The sequence below is a fragment of the Procambarus clarkii genome, chromosome 1, assembly GCF_040958095.1.
Source record: "Procambarus clarkii isolate CNS0578487 chromosome 1, FALCON_Pclarkii_2.0, whole genome shotgun sequence".
NCBI classification, from domain to species: Eukaryota; Metazoa; Arthropoda; class Malacostraca; order Decapoda; family Cambaridae; genus Procambarus; species Procambarus clarkii.
In genome coordinates, this window is record NC_091150.1 from 38,611,168 (window position 1) to 38,635,130 (window position 23,963).

The following is a 23,963-nucleotide window of genomic DNA, read 5'->3' on the forward strand; positions in this document are numbered from 1 at the left end:
CGTTTCGACTACGCCCAAGAACACCCACTCCATGATGACCAAATGGAGTGAAGGCGAGGAAGCTTGCCCTACCAGCCCCAAGCATCTGAGAGGAGGAGCCACTTACCGCCACCACAGGCCCGAAAATACGACCCAAAACGCCCAAGAATCACGGGACCAAGCATGGGCAAACAGACCCAGCCCCCCCCCCCCCCCCCCCCGAGTGCCCTGATAACGAGGCAACCCGGGAAAGAGCTAGCACCCCGTCTGAAAAGCCGACTTATGTGCAGAGCGATCAGCTCGCCGACCAGATGAAGACAGTTCTGGAGGAGGCACCGACTCAGAAGCAGGCACCAAGGGTCCACCTCAACCTACCGAAACCCGAGCCCTGGCACGACCCTTCCTAGAAGTGTGAGAATCCCCACCCCGAACCTCTAACAAATCAGAAAGAGGATGGAAAGTAGTAGAAGCCAGCTGTAAAAACCAAGAAACTATTGCGTCTGAAAACAACAATGGACAGAAAGGAGATGAAAACCTAAGAGCCAGGGCCTAAGCAGAGTCAAAAGAGAGAGTGAGGACGGCCTGCCGACACGCAAGGTGAAAGGCAAAAAACAGACACACTGCCTCCTGGAGGATTGGCACAAAGTTTTAGCAATGCCACCAACACCCGAGCAGCTGAGGCCAATGCCCCAGACAAAGGCCTGGCACTCAACACCTACACATACTCCACAGGTTAGTCCAAGGACAACTCAAGAAGGGAAAAGAAGCACGAGACCAAGGCCAGATGCTCGCAAGCGCGAAGATCCGTAACCAAGGCAGCCGAAAGGAAGGGGACCTATGTGTGCAACTTGTGCAACCTCACAAGCCGATTCATCAACATTGTATGTACAGTACATAAATTTTTTATTTTTTTTTGCCTCCATCTCCAATACTTTAATAAAAAAAAAAAACAAAGAAAGAGAGATGCTTACACTGTATATTATTTAAAGTTGCCTTTTCAGGAAAATAGCCTATATCACCCCTTTCTTTAAATGTATTGTACAGTACCCATTATCTCTATAGTCAGCTTTTCCACTCTCTACTACAACAATTATCCGTTTCATTTTTCTTCCGTGCAAAATCCATATGAACATACAATCTCAACACACTTCCCATGCAATTTAGTTCCGTAATTACTTATCACTCACTATATTTAAAAAAATATGAACAAGTGAAAAATGACATCATCCAGAATACAGTATATACATATAATACTACTACAGTACCTATGTTGTGTATGCTTAATTAATATTTATACAATAAAACAACTAACTGTCTTATATTCAAACAGCATTTACAAAAGCACAGGCTATCTTGCTTCATATATTATATATATAGTACTGTATAACAATAAAAAATCAGACCTGCATCAGAAATAACAATGTCTTGCACCAAGAGTGATGAGTGAGGCTGGGACAGTGCCTTAGCCATAAGCATGACAGCTTCACTGTGTCGCCAGCCTCGCAGCATGCGACACAGAAGCCCACACATGGACAACATTTTGGTGTTTGATAGTGCTAGATCGGTGGACTCCTTGTTGCCGACTTCACGTTGCTTCAGTCACTGAAAGGTTCAGAAACTTGAATGACATTTTATTGCATTTCATTCAAATTTCAAAGTAAAATTATATATGTTTTGATCAGTCTCAGATTTACCACCAACAATCAATCACATCCCATAACCAAAACCATGGTACAAGTGAATGATCACACCATACAACCAGATCAGCTCCCCCCTCCAACTGACTACAATCCCAATTCTACAAATCACTCAAATGTAACCAGTTCTAGTATCACTGTCCCATAGTATACAAGTAAACTCACAAAGACTAGGGTTCATAAGGGCTGTCAAATGATGTACCTAGTGAAACTGCAAGCAAGAGCTGTTATCCTACCTCAGCTCATCTACAGCCTGCTCCTGGGGGCCCATTTATTTCATGAGCCTGTTATATGCATCAGTTGGAATAGCCTTTAGTCATTAACAACATTAGGTACCAATCATATAAGAAACAGAATAAGCTTGTAGCCAACAGTGTAATTACTTAAGTGCACGATCGTGGTGTCCCGTCTTCCTAGCACTCTTGTGTCATATAACACTTTGAAATTACTGACAGTTTTGGCCTCCACCACCTTCTCACCTAACTTGTTCCAACTGCCTGCTACTCTGTGGAAGTGAATTTTCTTAAAATTCTTCTACAGCTTTGTTTAGTTAGTTTAAATCTATGATCTCCTGTTCTTATAGTTCCTAGGTCTCCAGGAATTCTTCCCAATCAATTTTATCGATTCCATTACTATTATCATATTGCCTCTTTTTCTGCTATCTTTTAATTTTGGCATATTTAATGCTTCTAACCTCTACTTGTAGCTCTTGTCCTTCAGTTCTGGGAGCTATTTAGTTGCATGTCTTTGCACCTTTTCCAGTTTGTTGATGTGCTTTTTAAGATATGGGCACCATACAACAGTAGCATCCATGTATTTAAAAGTAAATCTGAAATTAGAAAGTGTAACATAGCCTCATCGCATGATGTTCTTTATGTGGTCCTCATGTGATAGTTTTCTATCAAGAACCACCCCTAGATCTTTTTCTGTAACAGAATTTTTTAGATATTTCTCATAAAATTTAGAGGTTGTGTGAGGTCTATGTTCTCCTATTTCACATTCCATAACATGGCCTTTATTCACATTAAATTGAATCTACCCAACACTCTTTGTCATATAACGCTTTGAAACTACTGATGGTTTGGCCTCCACCACCTTCTCACTTAACTTGTTCCAACCGTCTACCGTTCTGTTTTGCGAAAGTGAGTTTTCTTATATTTCTTCGGCATCTTTGTTTAGTTAGTTTATATCTATGACCTCTTGTTCTTGAAGTTCCAGGTCTCGGGAAATCTTCCATATCGATTTTATCAATTATTTTGCAATTGATAAAAAGAATTTGTCTTCTTCATTTCTATCCCCATTTAGACGTGTTGCTTCAATGAGGTTCATTTTCAGCTTTTCTCTGTCTTCCTTTGAGAGGTCTTGTCTTATTGACCAAAGTTTGCTAACCTCATCACTCTGCAATTTCCTGGCATTTCTAAGCACTTCCATCATGTTTTCATTCCATTAAACGTCATTCTTAAGGGGCGGTTCTTGTCTTTCTCATATTTTCCTATTCTTCTAAAATCATTGACATTTTCCTTTGAGCCTTCTCCTAAACCTACTGTTTTCTCTGATTTTCATCTCTTCTGCTGCTTGGTCCACCCTAGATGAAATTTCCTTCTCTAAACATCCAAAAATTATTATGAACTTCTATCTGCAGTGTTTTGTACTAGTTTACTGTTGGTAACCATTTCTTCCGTAATTGCTTGCCTAATTTCTGCTTCTTGTTGGTCATTTCTGGTTTTGACTTCTGAACACACTTCCTTGATTGTCCCTTTCTCTTTTACAACTTGTGCATATGTCTCTTTTATTTCTTCTTTATACTTTTCTAGTTCTTTATTAGCCTCCTCTATTTGAGTTGCCAATGAAGTTTCTCATTGCATCTCCTTGCCTAACTCCATGTTAGCCCGCAGGCTCCCTTGGAGTTGTTCACCATATGAGTCTATTTTCTTGTTAATTTCTTCAAATTCCCTACTGTTCACTTTCCATGCCTCATTATCCTTTACTAGTTCCTTGATGTGTTCCTCCTGCATCCTTACCTTATCAGTCAAGCTGGTAATTTCCTTATCTTGCTGGAAAATACTTCCTTTTAAATTACAAAACCCAATCTTGAGACCTTCATTTTCTTGTTCTAATTTAATAACCTTTTCTTCATAATTCTTTAGCATGTCCTCAATAATCATTAACCTGCCAAGAAAACCAACTTTCATTACATCTTGTTGCAAGAAACCTGCAAAACATTCCCTTGCTAGGTTACTGTTCTCCCCCTGCAGTCGCAGCCATCTTTGTTGACATTCTGCTGTTTTGAAAGATCAACTTTTCTACCCAAGATTTTTCATTCACTAACACTTATTTCTTATCTCTTTAGTTTAGGGGTGCACCAGTTCTGGTGTTTTGCAGTCCTTTTTTCTCGGATGCTTCACCTCTCGTTCTTCTCCTTTCTCCGGTCCGTACTCCGTAGCTCCTGGGGTGTTCTGGATTGCAGCTATGAGGAGAACGCCGGGGTTTTCGCTGTGTCATGGGTGTGGGGCGCCTCCTCGCCTCTACCTTGCTCTCCTGCATCTCCTCACTTAGTTGTCCGCCCCTGGTTTTGCTTCCTGGGGTTGAGCTTTGGCTCTTTCGTCCTGTCCTCTCCCCTGTCGCTTCTCTGACATCTCCTGGGCTCTGTCATGTCTGCACTTGCAGCTGTGTGTGGGGTCAGATTCCACCACTTCCCTTCCTCGTGCATTCCATTTGTTTACTACTCTGCTGCTGGAATGTTTCCTTCTTGTGTTTCTTTGGCTCCTTTGGGCGCTCCTTCCGCCTGTGTCGCATGGTGCGTGTGCACTTGTGAGCATTGGTCTGTCTTCGTTGCTCATACCCCTTGGTTCGGGTACTGGTCTGGTGGCAACCCTTTGCACCTTCTCTGTTTGGTTTGTACCCGAGATCTTCCCACGACTCCGCCTCTTCCTAGGCTCGAATGAACCTTGACGGGGCTGGTTAGGTTCTGCCTCCAGTCTCTCACCTTCGGTTGGTGGTTTCTTTTTTGTTGGTGTCCTACCTGCGTGCTTCTTCTTGGCGGCAGTATGGGGTATTTTGGCAGTCCTTCCTTTTCCTTCTATCCCTTCTTAGGTGGCTGCAATTGTTGGCGTCATCTTGGCTTTTCTGGTGAGGGTTCGGGGCCGTCATCTTGCCGCCTCGTTTTATGCGCCGCTGGCAGAGCCGCTTCGTCTTGCTTTCAGTCTTGGTGTTACATCTGCGCCGTTTGTAAGCTGTCTTGTGCGTTGTTTCACCTCTGGCCTGTTCATGTGCTGCCTGAGCCATCCTGGTCTCTGGACAGCGTGCTCTTTCTTCTCTTCGGTTCAGGTTCGTTTCTCGACGGCTCTTTTCCTGTTGGCATTTGCCTCTAGGGATCAGGTCGGCTGAGCAGCTGCTTCTCCTCCGGCGCAGGGGGTTTCTGCTCCTTCAGTCGTGGTGATAGGTTTGTTCAGTTGCAGCCGTCTCCCTCTTTTCTAGCACGGAATGGGACTGCTGCTTTCTGGAGGGGTCCTTGATTTGTTGGTGTTTGGTTGGTCGGGCTGGGGGTGCATTGTGTTTTGTGTCCGGTTGTGGCCCTCCCCTGTTATTTGCGCGCCACGGTTTCTGTGTCCAGGACGCGCTTTGGGTTGATCCGTTTCCCTTCTTCCCTGTTCGCGGGTGAGGGTCTCCCAGATCGTCTGCCATGTTATTGCGGCTAGCTAGCCTGTGTTCTATCCCTGTGCCCATGGCAGTTCATAGATTCACTGCTCTTGCTGCCATCTTTGCGGCATGTCCTAGCCGACATTTGGGCACGGGGCTATTAGCGGTCATACAGGGGCCTGGCTGCTCGATATCTCGTGTCTTCCCGGGCCCATTTGGGCCTGTGTCACCTTGGTTTGGCGGTTGCAGCTAGTTGTTCCTATTTCCAGTTGGGGAATATGCAGTGACCACCTCCCAGGTACGTCCCTCTTTTTTCCTCTGTCGGTTATTAACTCCGGGAAGCCGATGGCGCTCCCCCCAGAAAACCAGCTTTGAATGTAATGAAATGCCATTTTCTGGGTGAGACTCGGAGGCTCCCCAGCAACCCTCTCTCCCTCCGGTCTCTCCCTCCGGTACTTTTAAGGTGGTTATCTTGAGGTTATCTTGAGATGATTTCGGGGCTTTTTAGTGTCCCCGCGGCCCGGTCCTCGACCAGGCCTCCACCCCCAGGAAGCAGCCCGTGACAGCTGACTAACACCTAGGTACCTATTTTACTGCTAGGTAACAGGGGCATAGGGTGAAAGAAACTCTGCCCATTGTTTCTCGCCGGCGCCTGGGATCGAACCCAGGACCACAGGATCACAAGTCCCGCGTGCTGTCCGCTCGGCCGACCGGCTCCCTGGTGAAGAAAAGAAGTGATTTACTATAGAGTGTATTTTTTGTGTGTTTTTTGACATCCAGCCTCAGAACTGATGGTGGATAGCCGGTGCGGTAGGTCTAGGACTCCCCCTTCTCCCTCCTGGGGAGGGGGGGGGAGCTGCGCAGACAGCGGCGCATTGATGTGTGACGTCATGATCGTTTGCTCGTTTCTTTTAGGGGTTTTAGGGGAGTTCTATCCACTTGTTTGGCTTGTGGTAGCAATTTTTACCAGAATAGGGGTTTGTTTTGGGACACTTACCTTTCTGGATGCCTGACCCAGTCGATGGCAGACATAGAATGCTTCCAACCACACGGGGGTTTCTATAGGCCATTGCTCCCCTTGCCTCTCTGAGGGGGCCAGGTTCTGGCTTGTGGTCCCCTGTAGGCCCATAGAACTCCTTACACATGACTGATGCCAAAGTCTGACATTAGTATATCAGCCTAGATAAGCTCCAGGGAGCCTCCGGGTCTCACCCAGAAAATGGCATTTAATTACATTAAACGCTGTTTTTTTCCCATATTTTGACTATTACACTTGTGAATGATACAAGTCTGTAATTGAGGGGGTCTTTCCTGCTGCCACTTTAGTGGATTGGAACTATGTTAGCCTTTTTCCACACGTTTGCTAGGACTCCTGTACACAGGGATGCCTGAAAAAATCTGTTGAAGTGGCATGCTGAGCTCAGGTGCACATTCTCTCAGAACCCATAGTGAAACTCCATCTGGGCCAACTGCTTTGTTCTTAATTAGCTCCTTGGTCATTTTTTTTCCACTTCATCTCTAGACATCTGATATACCATCTGATTTACCTTTAATGTTAATTAATTAATTCAGCATTTTATGAAGACCTACTAAGATTTCACTTAAGTTAGACATTATATAAAAATGCAAATATTAATTAATTTTAAAAGCATCCCATCCACTACTAATTCCAAACAGCATAATGGTCAAGTCAACTTGTACTTTATAAAGTGTTGAAGAACCCATATACAAGCCGGGTGCCTGCAGCTCTACTAACAACAAATGAGATCTGGCAGAAGAAGCTACATAAGTGATCCCGGCTGTCTCCTTACTGGTGACCAACTTAAGCATACAATTGACTTTAGTAAACACTTCTCATGTCTACCTGCAAGGCACTCATTGCCTTGTTTCCCTTTCATGTAACAGAGGCAGTAGACAGAATACTGGTAAGCAGTATAGAAAAATATTGTATATGATTAAATACAGACTGATACAGTACCCATTAATTAGTCATTTTATATACTACTTATAAAATTTACCTGAGGGCCACTAACACTCTTGGCCTTGACAATCACAGGATGCTGGTGACTTGTCAAAGGTCTCCCCATTTGCTTTGATGACCTTTTCTAGTTGGATTTTAAAATTTAACAGTTTTGGCATTTACGACTTCGGTGGGTAGGCAGTTCCATGGGTTTATAACCCTGTGCGTGAAAAAGCATCTCCTGTTCTCAGTCTTACATTGTGGCTTGTTGGGATTGAAACCGTTGCTCCTTGTTTGTGTTACGTCTGATTTTTTTAAGAAATTGTCCAGATCAACATCCTCCAAATTGTTCAGTATTTTAAGTATGTAGCACTCAAATCCCAATGTGTGTACTTTCTCAATGCAATGTACCTTCTTGTATATAAAAAAAATAAATAAATAAACTTAGCTTGAAGCAGTGGGGCATGCCCACAATTTGATGGACTGGAAACATTATAGGCAGTTCTTCCCCCCCCCCCCCCTCTCACACTTTTGGTTAATGTTTGTCTATATTATTTTAAGTTCTGGCCAAAACGATTTGTGTAATAGTAGCTTCATTAATATGTGTAACTCCTGTTCCTACAATTGTACATTACTGTACTCTTATGTGGTTTGTACACACATTCGTTTGAATAAACATTATATTATTATTATTATTCATACTGCATCATCAGCACTGAGCTGAGAACCAGCTGGGAACCAGCTGAGGGACAGGGCAGGACCATCTGGTGCTAATCGGTAGTAATGAGTTTCGAGCTAGTTTGAGTGAATCTCTTATTCTGTGTGAATTATTTGCAGAGTTGTTTGGCAGTTCAAGGATTTGTTTTCTGTGAACGTTCTAGATGTTTGCAAAACGTCACTGACCTTTTAGAGGCTTTTTCTGGTGGGTGGCAGATTGTTACTGTGAGGCAGCCCAGTTCTGGCTCTGGTAGGCCAAACAGAACTTCCACAACTGATACGAATTTAGTGTGGAGCAATCTCAGCAAGATGGCTTCAGTGAGTCTGCAATGCTCTCAGACGTAATGCTGAGCAGGCCAAATCAGTACCTCCATAAAATGACGCTGCTCATTAACAAATGACATTAAGCAAGAAGTGAGACTCCTAAAATAATGGGGTCATCTTTTGGCATATTTGCTAGTACCTGACAACCCTTCGACACAGCACTGGCACCCGACCGCCCCTCGACACAGGCCCCGGCACCCGATTGACCCTCAACACAGGCCCTGGCACCCGATCCCCCCACGACACAGGCCCCGGCACCCGACCGCCCCTCGACACAGGCCCCGGCACCCGACCGCCCCACGACACAGGCCCCGGCCCCCGACCGCCCCTCGACACAGGCCCCGGCCCACGACCGCCCCTCGACACAGGCCCCGGCCCCGCCCCTCGACACAGCCCCGGCCCGCCCCTCGACACAGCCCCGGCCCCCCGACACAGCCCCACTGGCACCCGACAACCCATAGACGCGACACTGGCACCCGACAACCCATAGACGCGACACTGGCACCCGACAACCCCTCGACGCGGCACTGGCACCCGACAACCCCTCGACGCGACACTGGCACCCGACAACCCCTCGACGCGACACTGGCACCCGACAACCCCTCGACGCGACACTGGCACCCGACAACCCCTCGACGCGACACTGGCACCCGACAACCCCTCGACGCGACACTGGCACCCGACAACCCCTCGACGCGACACTGGCACCCGACAACCCCTCGACGCGACACTGGCACCCGACAACCCCTCGACGCGACACTGGCACCCGACAACCCCTCGACGCGACACTGGCACCCGACAACCCCTCGACGCGACACTGGCACCCGACAACCCCTCGACGCGACACTGGCACCCGACAACCCCTCGACGCGACACTGGCACCCGACAACCCCTCGACGCGACACTGGCACCCGACAACCCCTCGACGCGACACTGGCACCCGACAACCCCTCGACGCGACACTGGCACCCGACAACCCCTCGACGCGACACTGGCACCCGACAACCCCTCGACGCGACACTGGCACCCGACAACCCCTCGACGCGACACTGGCACCCGACAACCCCTCGACGCGACACTGGCACCCGACAACCCCTCGACGCGACACTGGCACCCGACAACCCCTCGACGCGACACTGGCACCCGACAACCCCTCGACGCGACACTGGCACCCGACAACCCCTCGACGCGACACTGGCACCCGACAACCCCTCGACGCGACACTGGCACCCGACAACCCCTCGACGCGACACTGGCACCCGACAACCCCTCGACGCGACACTGGCACCCGACAACCCCTCGACGCGACACTGGCACCCGACAACCCCTCGACGCGACACTGGCACCCGACAACCCCTCGACGCGACACTGGCACCCGACAACCCCTCGACACGACACTGGCACCCGACAACCCCTCGACACGACACTGGCACCCGACAACCCCTCGACACGACACTGGCACCCGACAACCCCTCGACACGACACTGGCACCCGACAACCCCTCGACACGACACTGGCACCCGACAACCCCTCGACACGACACTGGCACCCGACAACCCCTCGACACGACACAGGCACCCGACAACCCCTCGACACGACACAGGCACCCGACAACCCCTCGACACAACACTGGCACCCGACAACCCCTCAACACAACACTGGCACCCGACAACCCCTCGACACAACACTGGTACCCGACAACCCTTCAACACAACACTGGCACCCGACAACCCCTCGACACAACACTGGCACCCGACAACCCCTCGACACAACACTGGTACCCAACAACCCCTCAACACAACACTGGCACCCGACAACCCCTCAACACAACACAGGCACCCGACAACCCCTCGACACAACACTGGTACCCAACAACCCCTCAACACAACACTGGCACCCGACAACCCCTCAACACAACACAGGCACCCGACAACCCCTCGACACAACACTGGCACCCGACAACCCCTCGACACAACACTGGCACCCGACAACCCCTCGACACAACACTGGCACCCGACAACCCCTCGACACAACACTGGCACCCGACAACCCCTCAACACAACACAGGCACCCGACAACCCCTCGACACAACACTGGTACCCAACAACCCCTCAACACAACACTGGCACCCGACAACCCCTCAACACAACACAGGCACCCGACAACCCCTCGACACAACACTGGCACCCGACAACCCCTCGACACATCACTGGCACCCGACAACCCCTCGACACAACACTGGCACCCGACAACCCCTCAACACAACACAGGCACCCGACAACCCCTCGACACAACACTGGCACCCGACAACCCCTCAACACAACACTGGCACCCGACAACCCCTCGACACAACACAGGCACCCGACAACCCCTCGACACAACACTGGCACCCGACAACCCCTCAACACAACACTGGCACCCGACAACCCCTCGACACAACACTGGCACCCGACAACCCCTCAACACAACACTGGCACCCGACAACCCCTCGACACAACACTGGCACCCGACAACCCCTCGACACAACACTGGCACCCGACAACCCCTCAACACAACACTGGCACCCGACAACCCCTCAACACAACACTGGCACCCGACAACCCCTCAACACAACACTGGCACCCGACAACCCCTCGACACAACACTGGCACCCGACAACCCCTCAACACAATCACATGGCACCACCATACTCCACCAACAAATCCTATTACAAGTGCGCCAATTTCCCAGTGTTGGTGTACATGCCTCCCGGCCCAGTACTCACTCTCGAGACAGGAAGTAATGGCAATCCGATGCCGTTGGCATGTTGGTGTAGAGTGATGTTTAGTGTGGTGGGAGGAGTGAGTGGTGGCGGCGGAGGAGGTCGGCCCCGCCACAGCCCAGCTGATCACTGCAGCCTCCACACTGATCGAACTTCTGCTAGACCCGGCTCAAGCGAACCTCAAACGTGTTTACTAACAATTATTAATATTTTGTGCTCGGATAACCTCGTTTCTAAATATAATATCAAATTATTTAAATCGTTTTATTATTTAGGTTGAATGGTATTTTGTTTTAGAACTTAAGTTCGATTAATGTCAACAGTTTATTTGATGTCTCTTGTCGAAGGTAAATATCGCGGGATATTCAAATAATTTCTTTCAAATAATAATTCTTTCAACCATTATTACAATAATTCTAATATTCTTGCAAATAATATTAAAATAATTTAATAAATAAGCCCTGAAATTTCTTGAAATTATAAATAAAATTGGAATAAATATTTTTAAATAATCTAATAATAACAATTTGATTCATAAGAAAGTGTTTATAAAGAACATACGACAAAGGGACATTTGTATGATGTTTTTATTATTAACAAGCTTAGGTATACACAACAATATGCTGCTACCCTATTCTGTATGAAAGACTACACTGTGTAGATTAAAAACTAGCTATAAGTTCATCTACTATTCCCATCTCACAGGATGGTTCGTCATACATGGAATCAGGGGAGAAAATATCTACCTCAATACAAAAACATTGCATATATTTAGAGTTTGAAATTACGACTTTTTATACCGAAAATATGCCAATCAGTGAAACTGTGATAGGTCAGATTTTCACAAATCCCCCTGCAGTTTTCAAAATATTGAAAATATTGGAAATCTGACCCCTGAACGTTACTTTTGAGCCAAATTCTGGGTCACTGCACATATTTGGAGTTTGAAATTACGACTTTTTATATTGAAAATGTGTCAATTAGTGAAAACTGCGTTAGGTCAGGTTTTGCCCAAATCCCCCTTCAATTTTCAAAATAACGTAAATATGATCCTCGAGCGTTATTTTTTATCCGAATTATAGGTCATTGCATATATTTCAAGCTTGAAATTAAAACTTTTTATGCCAAAAATATGCCAGTTAGCAAAAACGGCGATGGGTCAGATATGGCTCAAATCCCCCTGCAGTTTCAAAATCTTTAGCATACTCGATCGCCGAATACAGGTTTTAGACCCTACTCGACGGCCGAATACAGGTTTTAGATCCTACTCGACGGCCGAGTACAGGTTTTAGACCCTACTCGACGGCCGAGTATAGTGTTAAGACCTTACTCGACAGCCGAGTACAGGTTTTTAACGATTTTGGACAGGCGAATGCGTGTTTTAAACCCTATTGGAAGGTCGAGTACAGATTATAGATCCGACTAGACGGACGATTACAGGTTTTAGACCCTACTCACCGGCCGAGTACAGGTTTTAGACCATACTCGACGGTCGAGAACAGGTTTTAGACCCTACTCAACTGCCGAAAACTGCAGGTTTTAAATCCTACTCGTCCTTATGAGTACAGGTTTTAGGTCCTACTCGAGTTTTTAAACCCTACTGAGTACAGGTTTTAGGCTTAACTCGACAGCTGAGTACAGACTTTAGACCCTTCACGACAGCAGAGTACAAATTTTAGACCCTACTCGACGGACGAGTACACGTTTAATCCCTACTCGACGGCCGAGTACAGATTTTAGACCCTACTCGACGGTCGAGTACATGTTTTAGACTCTACTGGACGGCCGAGTAAAGGTTTTAGACCATACTGGATTGCTGAGTAATGGTTATAAACCATACTGGATGGAGGAGTACAAGTTTTAGACCCTATTCGATGGCCGCAAACAGGTTTTAGATCATACTGGATGGCCGAGAACAAGTTTTAGACCCTAATGGACTACATAGTACAGGTTTTAGACCCTACTGGATCGCCGACAATAGGTTTTAACCGCTAATGGACGGACGAGTACACAATTTAGACCCTACTGGACGGCCGAGAAAATGTTTTAAACCCTACTGGACTGCCGAGTACAGGTTTAAACCCTACTCAATGGCCGAGTACAGGTTTAAACCCTACTCAATGGCCGAGTACAGGTTTTAGACCGCACTCGATGCCGAGTATGGGTTTTAAACCCTACTCGACGGGCGAGTACTGGTTTTAGACCCTACTCGATGGCCGAATACAAGTCTTAGACCATACTGGACGGCCGAGTACAGGTTTTAGACCCTATTGAACGGCCGATTACAGGTTTTAAATTCTACTGGACGGCCGAGAACATGTTTTAGACCCTATTGAACGGCGAGTACAGGTTTTACACCCTTCTGGACGGTTGAGTACAAGTTTTTAGTCCCTTCTGGATTGCCGAGAACAGGTTTTAGACCCCTACTAGACGGCCGAGTACAGGTTTTAGACCTTTCTGGAGTGAGTACAGGTTTTACTCCCTACTCGACTGACGAGAGTAGGTTTTAGACCCCTACTTTACGGCCGAGAATAGGTTTTAGCTCCTACTCGACCGGCGAGTAAAGGTTCTAGGCCCTACTCAATGGCCGAGTACAAATCTCAGACCCTTTTCGACGGCCGAGTACAGGTTTTAGACCCTACTTGACGGCCGAGAACAGGTTTTAGACCGTACTCGACGGCCGAGTAAAGGTTTAAAACTCTACTTGACGGCCAAGTACAGGTTTTAGACCTTTCTGGGCGAACGAGTAGAGGTTTTAGACCCTAGTCGACGGCCGAGTACAAGTTATAGATCCTACTGGACGGCCGAGATCAGGTTTTAAATACTACTGGACAACCGAGTATAGGGTTTTAGACCCTATTTTACTACCGATAACAGATTTTTAACCCCCAAATGGACAGACGAGTACAGGTTTTAGACCCTACTGAACTGCCGAGTAAAGGTTTAGACCCCCCTACTGGACGGCCGAGTTCAGGTATTAGACAATACTGAACAGCCGAGTACAGGTTTTAGACTCTTCTGGATGGCCGAGTACAGGTTTTGGATCCTACTTGATGGGCGATTACAGTAGACCCCATTCGGCAGGTGAGTACAGTTTCTAGACCTGTACTCGACGGCCGAGTACAGGTTTTTAGACCCCTATTCAACGGCCGAGTACAGGTTTTAGACGTTTATGGAAAGTCGAGTACAGGTTTTAGATCCTATTCGACAGCGAGAAAAGGTTTTAGACCCTACTCGATAGCCGAGTACAAGTTTTAAATCCTTCTGGACCGCAATAAAGGTTTTACTCCCCACTCGATGGCCGAGTATAGGTTTTAGACCCCTACTATACGGCCGAGAATAGGTTTTATACCCCACTCGCCGGCCGAGTAAAGGTTCTAGGCCCTACTCGATGGCCGAGTACAAACCTCAGACCCTTTTCGACGGCCGAATAAAGATTTTAGACCCTACTCGACGGCAGAGTATAGGTTTCAGAACCTTCTGGACGGTCAAGAACAGGTTTTAGACTCTATTCGACGGCCGAGTACAGGTTTTAAACCCTACTCGACGGCTGAGAATAGGTTTTAGACCCTACTCGACGGCCGATTACAGGTTTTAGACTCTACTCAACGGCCGAGTACAAGTTTCAAACCCTATTCAACGGCCGAGTACAGGTTTTTGACCCTACTCGACGGCCGAGTATAGGTTTTAGACCCTTCTGGATGGCAAGTACAGTTTTTAGACCCTATTCGACGGCCAAGTACAGATTTTAGACCCCTACTCGACGGCCGAGTAAAGGTTTTAGATCCTTCTAGACGAATGAGTAGAGATTTTAGATCCTAGTCGACGGCCCGAGTGCAAGTTATAGATCCTACTGGACGGCCGAGATCAGATGTTAGACACTACTGGACTACTGAGAACAGGGTTTAAGACCCTATTCGACGGCCGAGTACAGGTTTTAGACATTTATGGACGGCTGAGTACAGGCTTTAGACCCTATTCGACAGCCGAGAAAAGGTTTCAGACCCTATTCGACAGCCGATGAAAGGTTTTAGTAGGCCCTACTCGACGGCGGAGTACAAGTTTTAGACCCTATTCAACGGCCAAGTACAGGATTTAGACCCTTAAGGATGGGCGAGTACAGGTTTTACACCTTACGTGATGGACAATTACAGGTTTTAGACCCCACTCGACAACTGAGTACAAGTTTTAGACTGTACTCAATGGCTGAGTACAGGTTTTAAACCCTACTCGCCGGCCGAGTATAGGTTTTAGACCCTACTCGATGGCCTAGTACAGATTTTAGACCCTATTCGCCGGCTGAGTACAGGTGTTAGACCCTATAGTTAATGGCTGAGAACAGGCTTTAGACCCTAATCGATGGCCAAGTAAAGATTTTATGCCATACTCGATGGCCGAATACAGATTTTAGACCCTTTCAACAGCCGAGTACAGGTTTTAGATCCTACTCGATTGCCGAGTACAGGTTTTAATCCTTACTCAACGGCTGTGTACAGGTTTTAGACTATTCAATGGCCGAGTACTGGTTTTAGACTATTCGATGGCCGAGTGCAGGATTTAGATCCTACTCAACTGCCTAGTATACGTTTAAGACCCTACTCACAGCCGAGTACAGGTTTTAGACCCTTGCTCGACGGTCGAGTACAGGTTTTAGACCATATTCGACGACCGAGTACAGGTTTTAGACCCTTCTGGGTGACCGAGTACAGGTTTTAGACCATACTGGATGGCCGAGTACAGGTTTTAAACCATACTGGACTGCCTAGTACAGGTTATAGACCTTACTGTACGGAGGAGTACAGGTTTTAGATCCCTTCTCGATGGCCAATTACTGGTTTTAGATCCCACTCGACAGCCGAGTACAGGTTTTAAACCGTATTTGATGGCGAGGTGCAGGTTTTAGATCCTACTCTACAGTTTTACAGAATACAGATTTTAGACCATAATGGACAGCCAAGAACAGGTTTTAGAGCCTATTGGATGGCTGAGTACAGGTTGTAGACCCTACTGGACGGCCAAGTACAGGATTTATACCCTACTGGATGGCCAAGTACACGTTTTAGACCCTACTGGATGACAGAGTACAGGTTCTAGACCCTACTTGACAGCTGGGTACAGGTTTTAGACCCTAGTAGATGGCCAAGTACAAGATTAGGCCTTACTGGATGGCTGAGTACTGGTTTTAGACCTTACTTGATAGCCCAGTACAGGTTTTAGACCCTACTCAACAGCCGAGTACAGGTTTTAGACCCTACTCAATGGCCGAGAACAGGTTTTAGACCTTACTCGATGGCCGATTACAGGTTTTAGACCGCACTGGGACGTGATGGCTGAGTACAGATTTTAGACCTACCGGGACCCGACTGGGTGTCGCCTCAGAGCTCAAGTTGATTTTCTTATTGATATATATATATATATATATATATATATATATATATATATATATATATATACAGTATATATATATATACAGTATATATATATATATATATATATATATATATATATATATATATATATATATATATATATATATATATATATATATATATATATATATATCACAATAGGGTGATTTCATTGTGTATTCTATGAGGTGGTGCCCAACTTAATGGTACAATAGAATTCTGAGAGTAAACTACAGATCTCTGCTCCATCACCTGTGGGACAAGTTAATTGGGAAATGTTATGGAAGTTATCAAAGACTTGCCAATCTAATGTAGATAATGGAAAAAGTGCAGAAATATGATATCAAAACAGGATGAAATGCAGGTGTGAAAGTTAAAGACACGTTAGTTCGCCAGTACAGTATTTAACAGACACAAGGACAAGGACATAGACTTAGCAAGAGGGAGGGAGGAAATTATCAGGGGAAAATGCCAAGCCATTAAGACTACTGTATACTGTATAGCACTTGGAAGGGGTAAGGATAAGGATTTGGGATGGGACGGGGGAAGGAATGGTGCACAACCACTTGGACGGTCAGGAATTGAACGCCGACCAGCAATAAAGCGAGACCGTCTCTCTACCATCCAGCCCAAGTGGAAAGGATAAAGGGTTCTAAAAGAAAGCCATGGGTAAAGAAAATATAAGTAATTATCAAAAGCTCTAAGCTTTCATTCAGGATAACAATATGAGAACTGAAAGACACAAGACATGCAATGTCAACGAAATCACATTCACTGAGGATTCTGTTGAGGAACTTACAATGACTTACACCTCAAAGGAACAGTGGAAAAGCAAACTTATGGATCCTGAAAACGAGTAAGACAATTAACCAAGAGGAAATATCAACAGTAAAAATCACTTAAAAGGAGTAATGGCACAAGTAAAAAGATCTAAAACAAAAAGTTTAAAATTATTAAGACTAGAAGATTTTAGGGAAATGAGAACAGACAGTGTACCATTGTAGCTTGTCTACAAATCTTTAAATGGTGTTTAAATTAGGTGTCTACATGTTAGGACCAGAGTGATCGTAGGTAGTCTGTAATCTCTCTTGAATAATAAACATGTGGACACTGAAACACACAGTAACAATCAACAATATATTCTCAATATGTTACAGGATGGTAACAAGTAATTTGTAAGAAGTCAAGACACTTAAGTTGAATGGCTTGCTGTAGGTAATCCTGTGTTGAGTGTTGACACAAGGAGAGAGGAGAGGAGAGGTCTTTCAGCAAAAGACATTGCCAATATAATGGACTTCAACTGGCCAGCAGCCAATTTATGTTGCCGAGGTCCAGATCGGCCAAAGCTGACTGGTAATGTGTTGGTTATTGATTGGCTGTTTGTTCTTGAGTGGCTAATGATGAAAGTGTGTCTGCAAGTCACTGGACTCATATTTCCAGTTGCATCCAACCATGGCCAAAGGTGGCCACATACATTCTGAGGTTCCTGTGACTTTCAAATATATAAGTAACAGTGAAATAGATGTTCATAGGAAAAGAAATGGGAAAAGATGTATCCTTTTGGAATAAAAAAGAAGCATGGTGCTTGGATGTGAATTAAAAGGGACAACATAGAAAACCCAGGAGATTAAAAGCTAAAGTTCAGAAAAAATTGTACAAAAAATTGAATCTTCACCCCACTGGGGGGTGGAGATTCTTATCTTGGGCACATAATGGGTCTGTACCTACTGTATATGGGCTCATGGCTGGGGGATATGCAGATTCCCAGATCCAGACCAAGTTCCTGGGTTTTCTGTATTGGTTCTGCACTATACACACTGAACTTCTGAGCAATTTGTCCTGGGCTCTGGCCCCAAGTTGTGTACCCTGGGCTTTTAGGCATTGTGCCCTGGGTGCCAAAGATGTGTGCCCTTTCTTTCCAGGATCTCGTGGGGTGCTTTCTCAGTGGTCTCTGGGCATCCAGATTCTGCACTTACAGTTCTGGGACTGGTTGATGCTATAGACATCAAGTGCTCTTCTTCCAAGCTGTATGCTGCATCCATTGGAGCTTTGTTTCTAGTGATATTTTTATTAAGCTTGTGTGCTGTAACCTATTAGGCTATCCATTCTCAATCTTTTTAGCTTTGCTGAGCAAACCAGATTCTGGTCCTGGGCTGGGATTTATCAAGCATTTACACATTCACTTAAGAAACTTCTACATCTTTCCTCAATCATGGCAGCTTATAATCTTCTCTTGTGAAGTTTCAAAGCTCAGATTTCTGAATAAATGTAAACAAAGTGTCATTATTGAGGAGAGAGAGAGAGGTTTTTTAAGTGGATGTATAAATGCTTAGTCCTAGACCCGTTCCTGGTAGGTCTGCACAAGCCTTGCAGGTATGATACAACCTTGAGGCTTAGCAGTACCAACACTAATACTCTAGGAAGCTACTGAGGAACCTAGTAGGCACATACAAGTGCTGTCAGGAAAAACAACAGAGTAGCCTACACCGTCTGCAGACTTAGACCCATCAGTGAAGATGGAAATGGAGCGGGAGTGTGAAGAAAAGTGCTCAAGGAAAAGGCATTTCAGGACCGTAGGAGGGATAAAAGGTTTAGTGATGTGGGTTAAGGATGTACAAAACTGCGGAAGAGGAACTCTCCACGTGGAACAAAAAGGAACAACACGAGGAGATATATAAGAAATACGAACTGAAAGACAATTCTGTAAATGAGATAACCGGACAGAAAGGGTGAGGTGGTGAAGAGGAACAGGAACCACAGGAGGGATAAAAGTTAAAGCACGACAGAGGCGAGAGGAAGGATGTTGCAAGGACCACGCAAGATAGCGAAGACAGTAGCGAAAACGGTGGTCCTGGAGAGATAGGAAGCCAGTGTCAACATATACGCTGAGGACGGGAGTCGAACGAAAGGCACCAGAACTGAGGCGCAAACCAGTATGGTGCAAAGCATCAAGACAGCGAAGAGTAGGAGGAGAAGCAGACGAGTAAGCAGGGCAACCATAATCGAGTTTAGACAGGACGAGAGAGGAATGTAAAGCGAGGAGAGTGCGCCTATCTGCTCCCCAAGAAGTATGGGACAACACCTGAAGGAGGGTAAGGGCCTTCGAGCATTCAACTCGGAGGTAAGAGATATGGGGCGACCAAGACAAACGAGTGTAAAAAATCAAACCCAAAAGCTTAGCGGAATCCTTGTACACAATCAGGTAACCATAAAGCGACAAGAAGGACGAAAAACGACACACTTCCGAGTAAAAGTTATAGCACAAGTTCTTAGATGTAGAGAACCTGAAGCCATGATCGGTGGCCCAAGACGACATGGCATCAATCGCAAGTTGAAGCCAGCGTTGAAGGAGAGATGATCATCACCCCGACAGCAAAGGGTAAGATCGTCGACATAGAGAGCGGAGAAGGAAGGAAGACGCCAGTAGGGAGAGAGGAAAGAAGACCATTGAGGACAACCAGAAAAAGAGTAGTGCTCAGAACACTACCTTGGGGCACACCTTCGTATTGCTGAAAAGAGGCAGAGAGAGCGGTACCAAGCTTCACCCAAAAAGAACGACAAGAGAGAAAGCTTTGGAGAAAGAGAGGGAGATTACCACGAAGGCCAAAAGAATGAAGTTGGGACAGAATATGATACCGCCAAGGGGTGTTGTAAGCCTTTTCCAGGTCAAAAAGGACGGCAACAATGGAGGTCTTTGCAGCAAAAAGCAGTACAAATATAGACATTCAAGTTCACCATGACATCTGTTGTGCTGCGGCACTTGTGGAAACGAAATTGAGAAGGGGAGAGGTGGTGATAGTTTTCTAAGAACCCCATCAGACAAACGTCAACCATACGTTCAAAGAGTTTACAGACACAACTCATAAGGGCAATAGGGTGAAAGTGCTTATGGTAAGTCCCCAGAGACCCAGGTTTTCAAACAGGGAGGACAACGGACATCGGCGAAGCATCTCATAATGAATGACATCAGAGCCCGCCACCGTAGAACCGCAGAGGGCAAGGGCAGACCAAAGGTTTGAGGGAGGGAGGGAGGGAGGGGGGAAAGAAAAGAAAAGAAAAGAAAAGAAAAGAAAAGAAAGAAAGAAAAGAAAAGAAAAGAAAAGAAAGGGGGGAGAGGGAGGGAGGGAGGGAGAGGGGGGGGGAGAGGGAGAGGGGGGGGGAGAGAGAGAGAGAGAGAGAGAGAGAGAGAGAGAGAGAGAGAGAGAGAGAGAGAGAGAGAGAGAGAGAGAGAGAGAGAGAGAGAGAGAGAGAGAGAGAGAACGAGAGAGAGAGAGAACGAGAGAGAGAGAGAGAACGAGAGAGAGAACGAGAGAACGAGAGAGAACGAGAGAACGAGAGAACGAGAGAGAGAGAGAGAGAGAGAGAGAGAGAGAGAGAGAGAGAGAGAGAGAGAGAGAGAGAGAGAGAGAGAGAGAGAGAGAGAGAGAGAGAGAGAGAGAGAGAGAGAGAGAGAGAGAGAGAGAGAGAGAGAGAGAGAGAGAGAGAGAGAGAGAGAGAGAGAGAGAGAGAGAGAGAGAGAGAGAGAGAGAGAGAGAGAGAGAGAGAGAGAGAGAGAGAGAGAGAGAGAGAGAGAGAGAGAGAGAGAGAGAGAGAGAGAGAGAGAGAGAGAGAGAGAGAGAGAGAGAGAGAGAGAGAGAGAGAGAGAGAGAGAGAGAGAGAGAGAGAGAGAGAGAGAGAGAGAGAGAGAGAGAGAGAGAGAGAGAGAGAGAGAGAGAGAGAGAGAGAGAGAGAGAGAGTAAGAGAGAGAGAGTAAGAGAGAGAGAGTAAGAGAGAGAGAGTAAGAGAGAGAGAGTAAGAGAGAGAGAGTAAGAGAGAGAGAGTAAGAGAGAGAGAGTAGAGAGAGAGAGAGAGAGAGAGAGAGAGAGAGAGAGAGAGAGAGAGAGAGAGAGAGAGAGAGAGAGAGAGAGAGAGAGAGAGAGAGAGAGAGAGAGAGATTGATTGATTTCTGCACTCATCTATAACGATCCCTTTATATATATATATATATATATATATATATATATATATATATATATATATATATATATATATATATATATATATATATATATATATATATATATATGCATGCATGCATGCATGCATGCAAACAAGCCTGAATGGTCCCCAGGACTATATACAACTGAAAACTCACACCCCAGAAGTGACTCGAACCCATACTGCCAGGAGCAACGCAACTGGTATGTACAGGGACGCCTTAATCCGCTTGACCATCACGACCGGACATAAGGAAGTGATAGCCTAAGCTATAGGAACCACTTCCCCGCCGGCACTCGGATGGTAATCTTGGGCATAGCATTTTATCAAATCACCTCATTCTTTCAGTTTTCAGTTGTATATAGTCCTGGGGACCATTCAGGCTTGTTTGCATTTGTGTTCCTCACGTGTGCCCCAAAGAATGAGGTGATTTGATAAAATGCTATGCCCAAGATTACCATCCGAGTGCCGGCGGGGAAGTGGTTCATATAGCTTAGGCTATCACTTCTTTATGTCTGGTCGTGATGGTCAAGCGGATTAAGGCGTCCCTGTACATACCAGTTGCGTTGCTCCTGGCAGTATGGGTTCGAGTCACTTCTGGGGTGTGAGTTTTCAGTTGTATATAGTCCTGGGGACCATTCAGGCTTGTTTGCATTTGTGTTCCTCACGTGTGCCCCAAAGAATGAGGTGATTTGATAAAATGCTATGCCCAAGATTACCATCCGAGTGCCGGCGGGGAAGTGGTTCATATAGCTTAAGGCTATCACTTCCGTATGTCCGGTCGTGATGGTCAAGCGGATTAAGGCGTCCCTGTACATACCAGTTGCGTTGCTCCTGGCAGTATGGGTTCGAGTCACTTCTGGGGTGTGAGTTTTCAGTTATATATATATATATATATAAGGGATCATTATAGGGAAGTCGGAGATGAGTGCAGAAATCTAAAGGGTGAGATTCAAGGACACGAAGAAGAAACATGGACATGGCAGAAACCAGGGAGTGCACCTCAGCAAGGACAGCAACCAAAAAAAAAGGGGGAAGCGGGGTCCAAAGAAACCTCCAAAGCAAGAACAGGGGGCGCAACCACCAAAATGGGAGGGGATGGAGCGAGTGTGTCAGAGGTAGGGGGGCGAGGAAGAAAGCGCAGCCTTCTTACCCGTCGGGGAGGAGGAAGGAGAGAAGCCAGGCTTTCGCTTCTGACTCAACGAGACAGGTATCCCAGCAACAATGTACTGGGCAACAGATTCAAGCGTCTCAACAGAAGCAGAACGAGAGCAAACACGATGGCCGTTGGGAGAGCGATGGACATCAGCCCTCACTGACCGGCAGCGTGGAGAGCCAAGAGAAGGAGGAGAAGGAGGATCGGAGGGAGATGAGGAAGAAGATACAGGAGACATGACAGAATGGGTAGAAAGAAGGGGAACCCCAGACAGAGAGCCATGAGGGGGACCCTTCAGGACAGAACTCAAAGGAACAGAGGAGGAGGCTGTGGGCGTGTCTGGGTTTAAGGCCTGGAAACGGTTGCGAGACTGAGGAAGGCGGGAAGGACGAGGAGAGGAAGAGGGCAACACGCGAGCATAAGAGACGTTAGCATAAGGAGGGAAATGGCGAACTTCGCGCCTCGCCTCAGGAAAAGACAAACGTTCCCAGTGCTTCAAGTTGAGGACGGCTGCCTCAAGCTTGTTACGTATACATGCACGGGAGAAGACAGGGTGGGCCTCACTGCAACTGAGGCAGTGAGCCTGGGGAGAAGTGCACTCCGACTTAGAGTGACCTTCGTCCCCACACACAGGACAGAGAGAGACAGTACCGGACCAGTGGAGGGCTCCATGCCCAAACCTCCAGCACTTATTACAGAGCCGAGGAGAGGGAATGTACTCCTGGACGGAGCACCTGGCACCAGCATGAATGACAGAGAATGGAAGGGTCCTACCATAAAGGTAATCTTCACAAACCGAAGGGGTTGACAGCGATGACCACGAGGGGGACGAGTAAACGAGTCTACCTGGAGGACAGAGTGGCCCTGGGCTTCGAGGATATGCCGAATATCTTCATGGTAGTCCTGTAGAATCCAAACACCGGTTGCAACACGGGGTGGGAGGAGAATAGTGCCAACACTGGCATTCAACCGATCGTTCTTGGAGACCCGAACAGAGGTCTCGCCTAGGCAGGATAAGGCAGCCAAGCGGGAGGCTGCATCCTGAGGAGCAGCAACGACATGTGTACCAAGATGGGTGGGGTTGAAGGTAACAGAGGCATCTACTGAATCAACAAGGTGCCTATGGAGGGAGAAATCGTCAGGAGGATCAGAATCAAGAGGGAGGAGATCAAAGTATTTGGCCCACGAAGTGGGACCAAACAAGACTTGATATGCAGCAGTATGGGAAGGAATTAAGCGAGTGCGGCTGTAGTGAGGGCAGCGTTGAGAACCCCCAGAGAGAGAGAGGGGTTAAAATGCGCAGTAGTCACAACTAGAGATGGAGCCGTGCCAGGGGACGAGGTGG

General features: G+C 46.7%; 2 protein-coding genes across 6 annotated transcripts in view; one reads left to right on the forward strand and one right to left on the reverse strand.

Annotated features, from left to right (window-relative positions):
- LOC123770042 (microtubule-associated protein futsch) overlaps window positions 1-11,259 on the reverse strand; it is a 128,509-nt gene extending 117,250 nt beyond the window's left edge. For all 5 annotated transcript variants that reach the window (XM_069335849.1, XM_045761771.2, XM_069335702.1 and 2 more), the window contains exons 1-2: window positions 11,081-11,259; window positions 1,383-1,581 (exon numbers count right to left, since the gene is read on the reverse strand). In XM_069335849.1, the coding sequence (XP_069191950.1) occupies window positions 1,383-1,518 (136 nt within the window). In that variant the 5' untranslated portion in view covers window positions 1,519-1,581; window positions 11,081-11,259. The remainder of the gene's footprint in view (window positions 1-1,382; window positions 1,582-11,080) is intronic.
- Window positions 8,302-17,345, forward strand: LOC123754389 (proteoglycan 4-like). Its single transcript, XM_069321935.1, has 4 exons — window positions 8,302-8,310; window positions 8,476-11,029; window positions 14,669-14,781; window positions 17,202-17,345. Exons 1-4 carry the CDS (start codon window positions 8,302-8,304, stop codon window positions 17,343-17,345), a joined length of 2,820 nt encoding a protein of 939 aa, XP_069178036.1.
- Window positions 17,346-23,963: the final 6,618 nt, after the last annotated feature.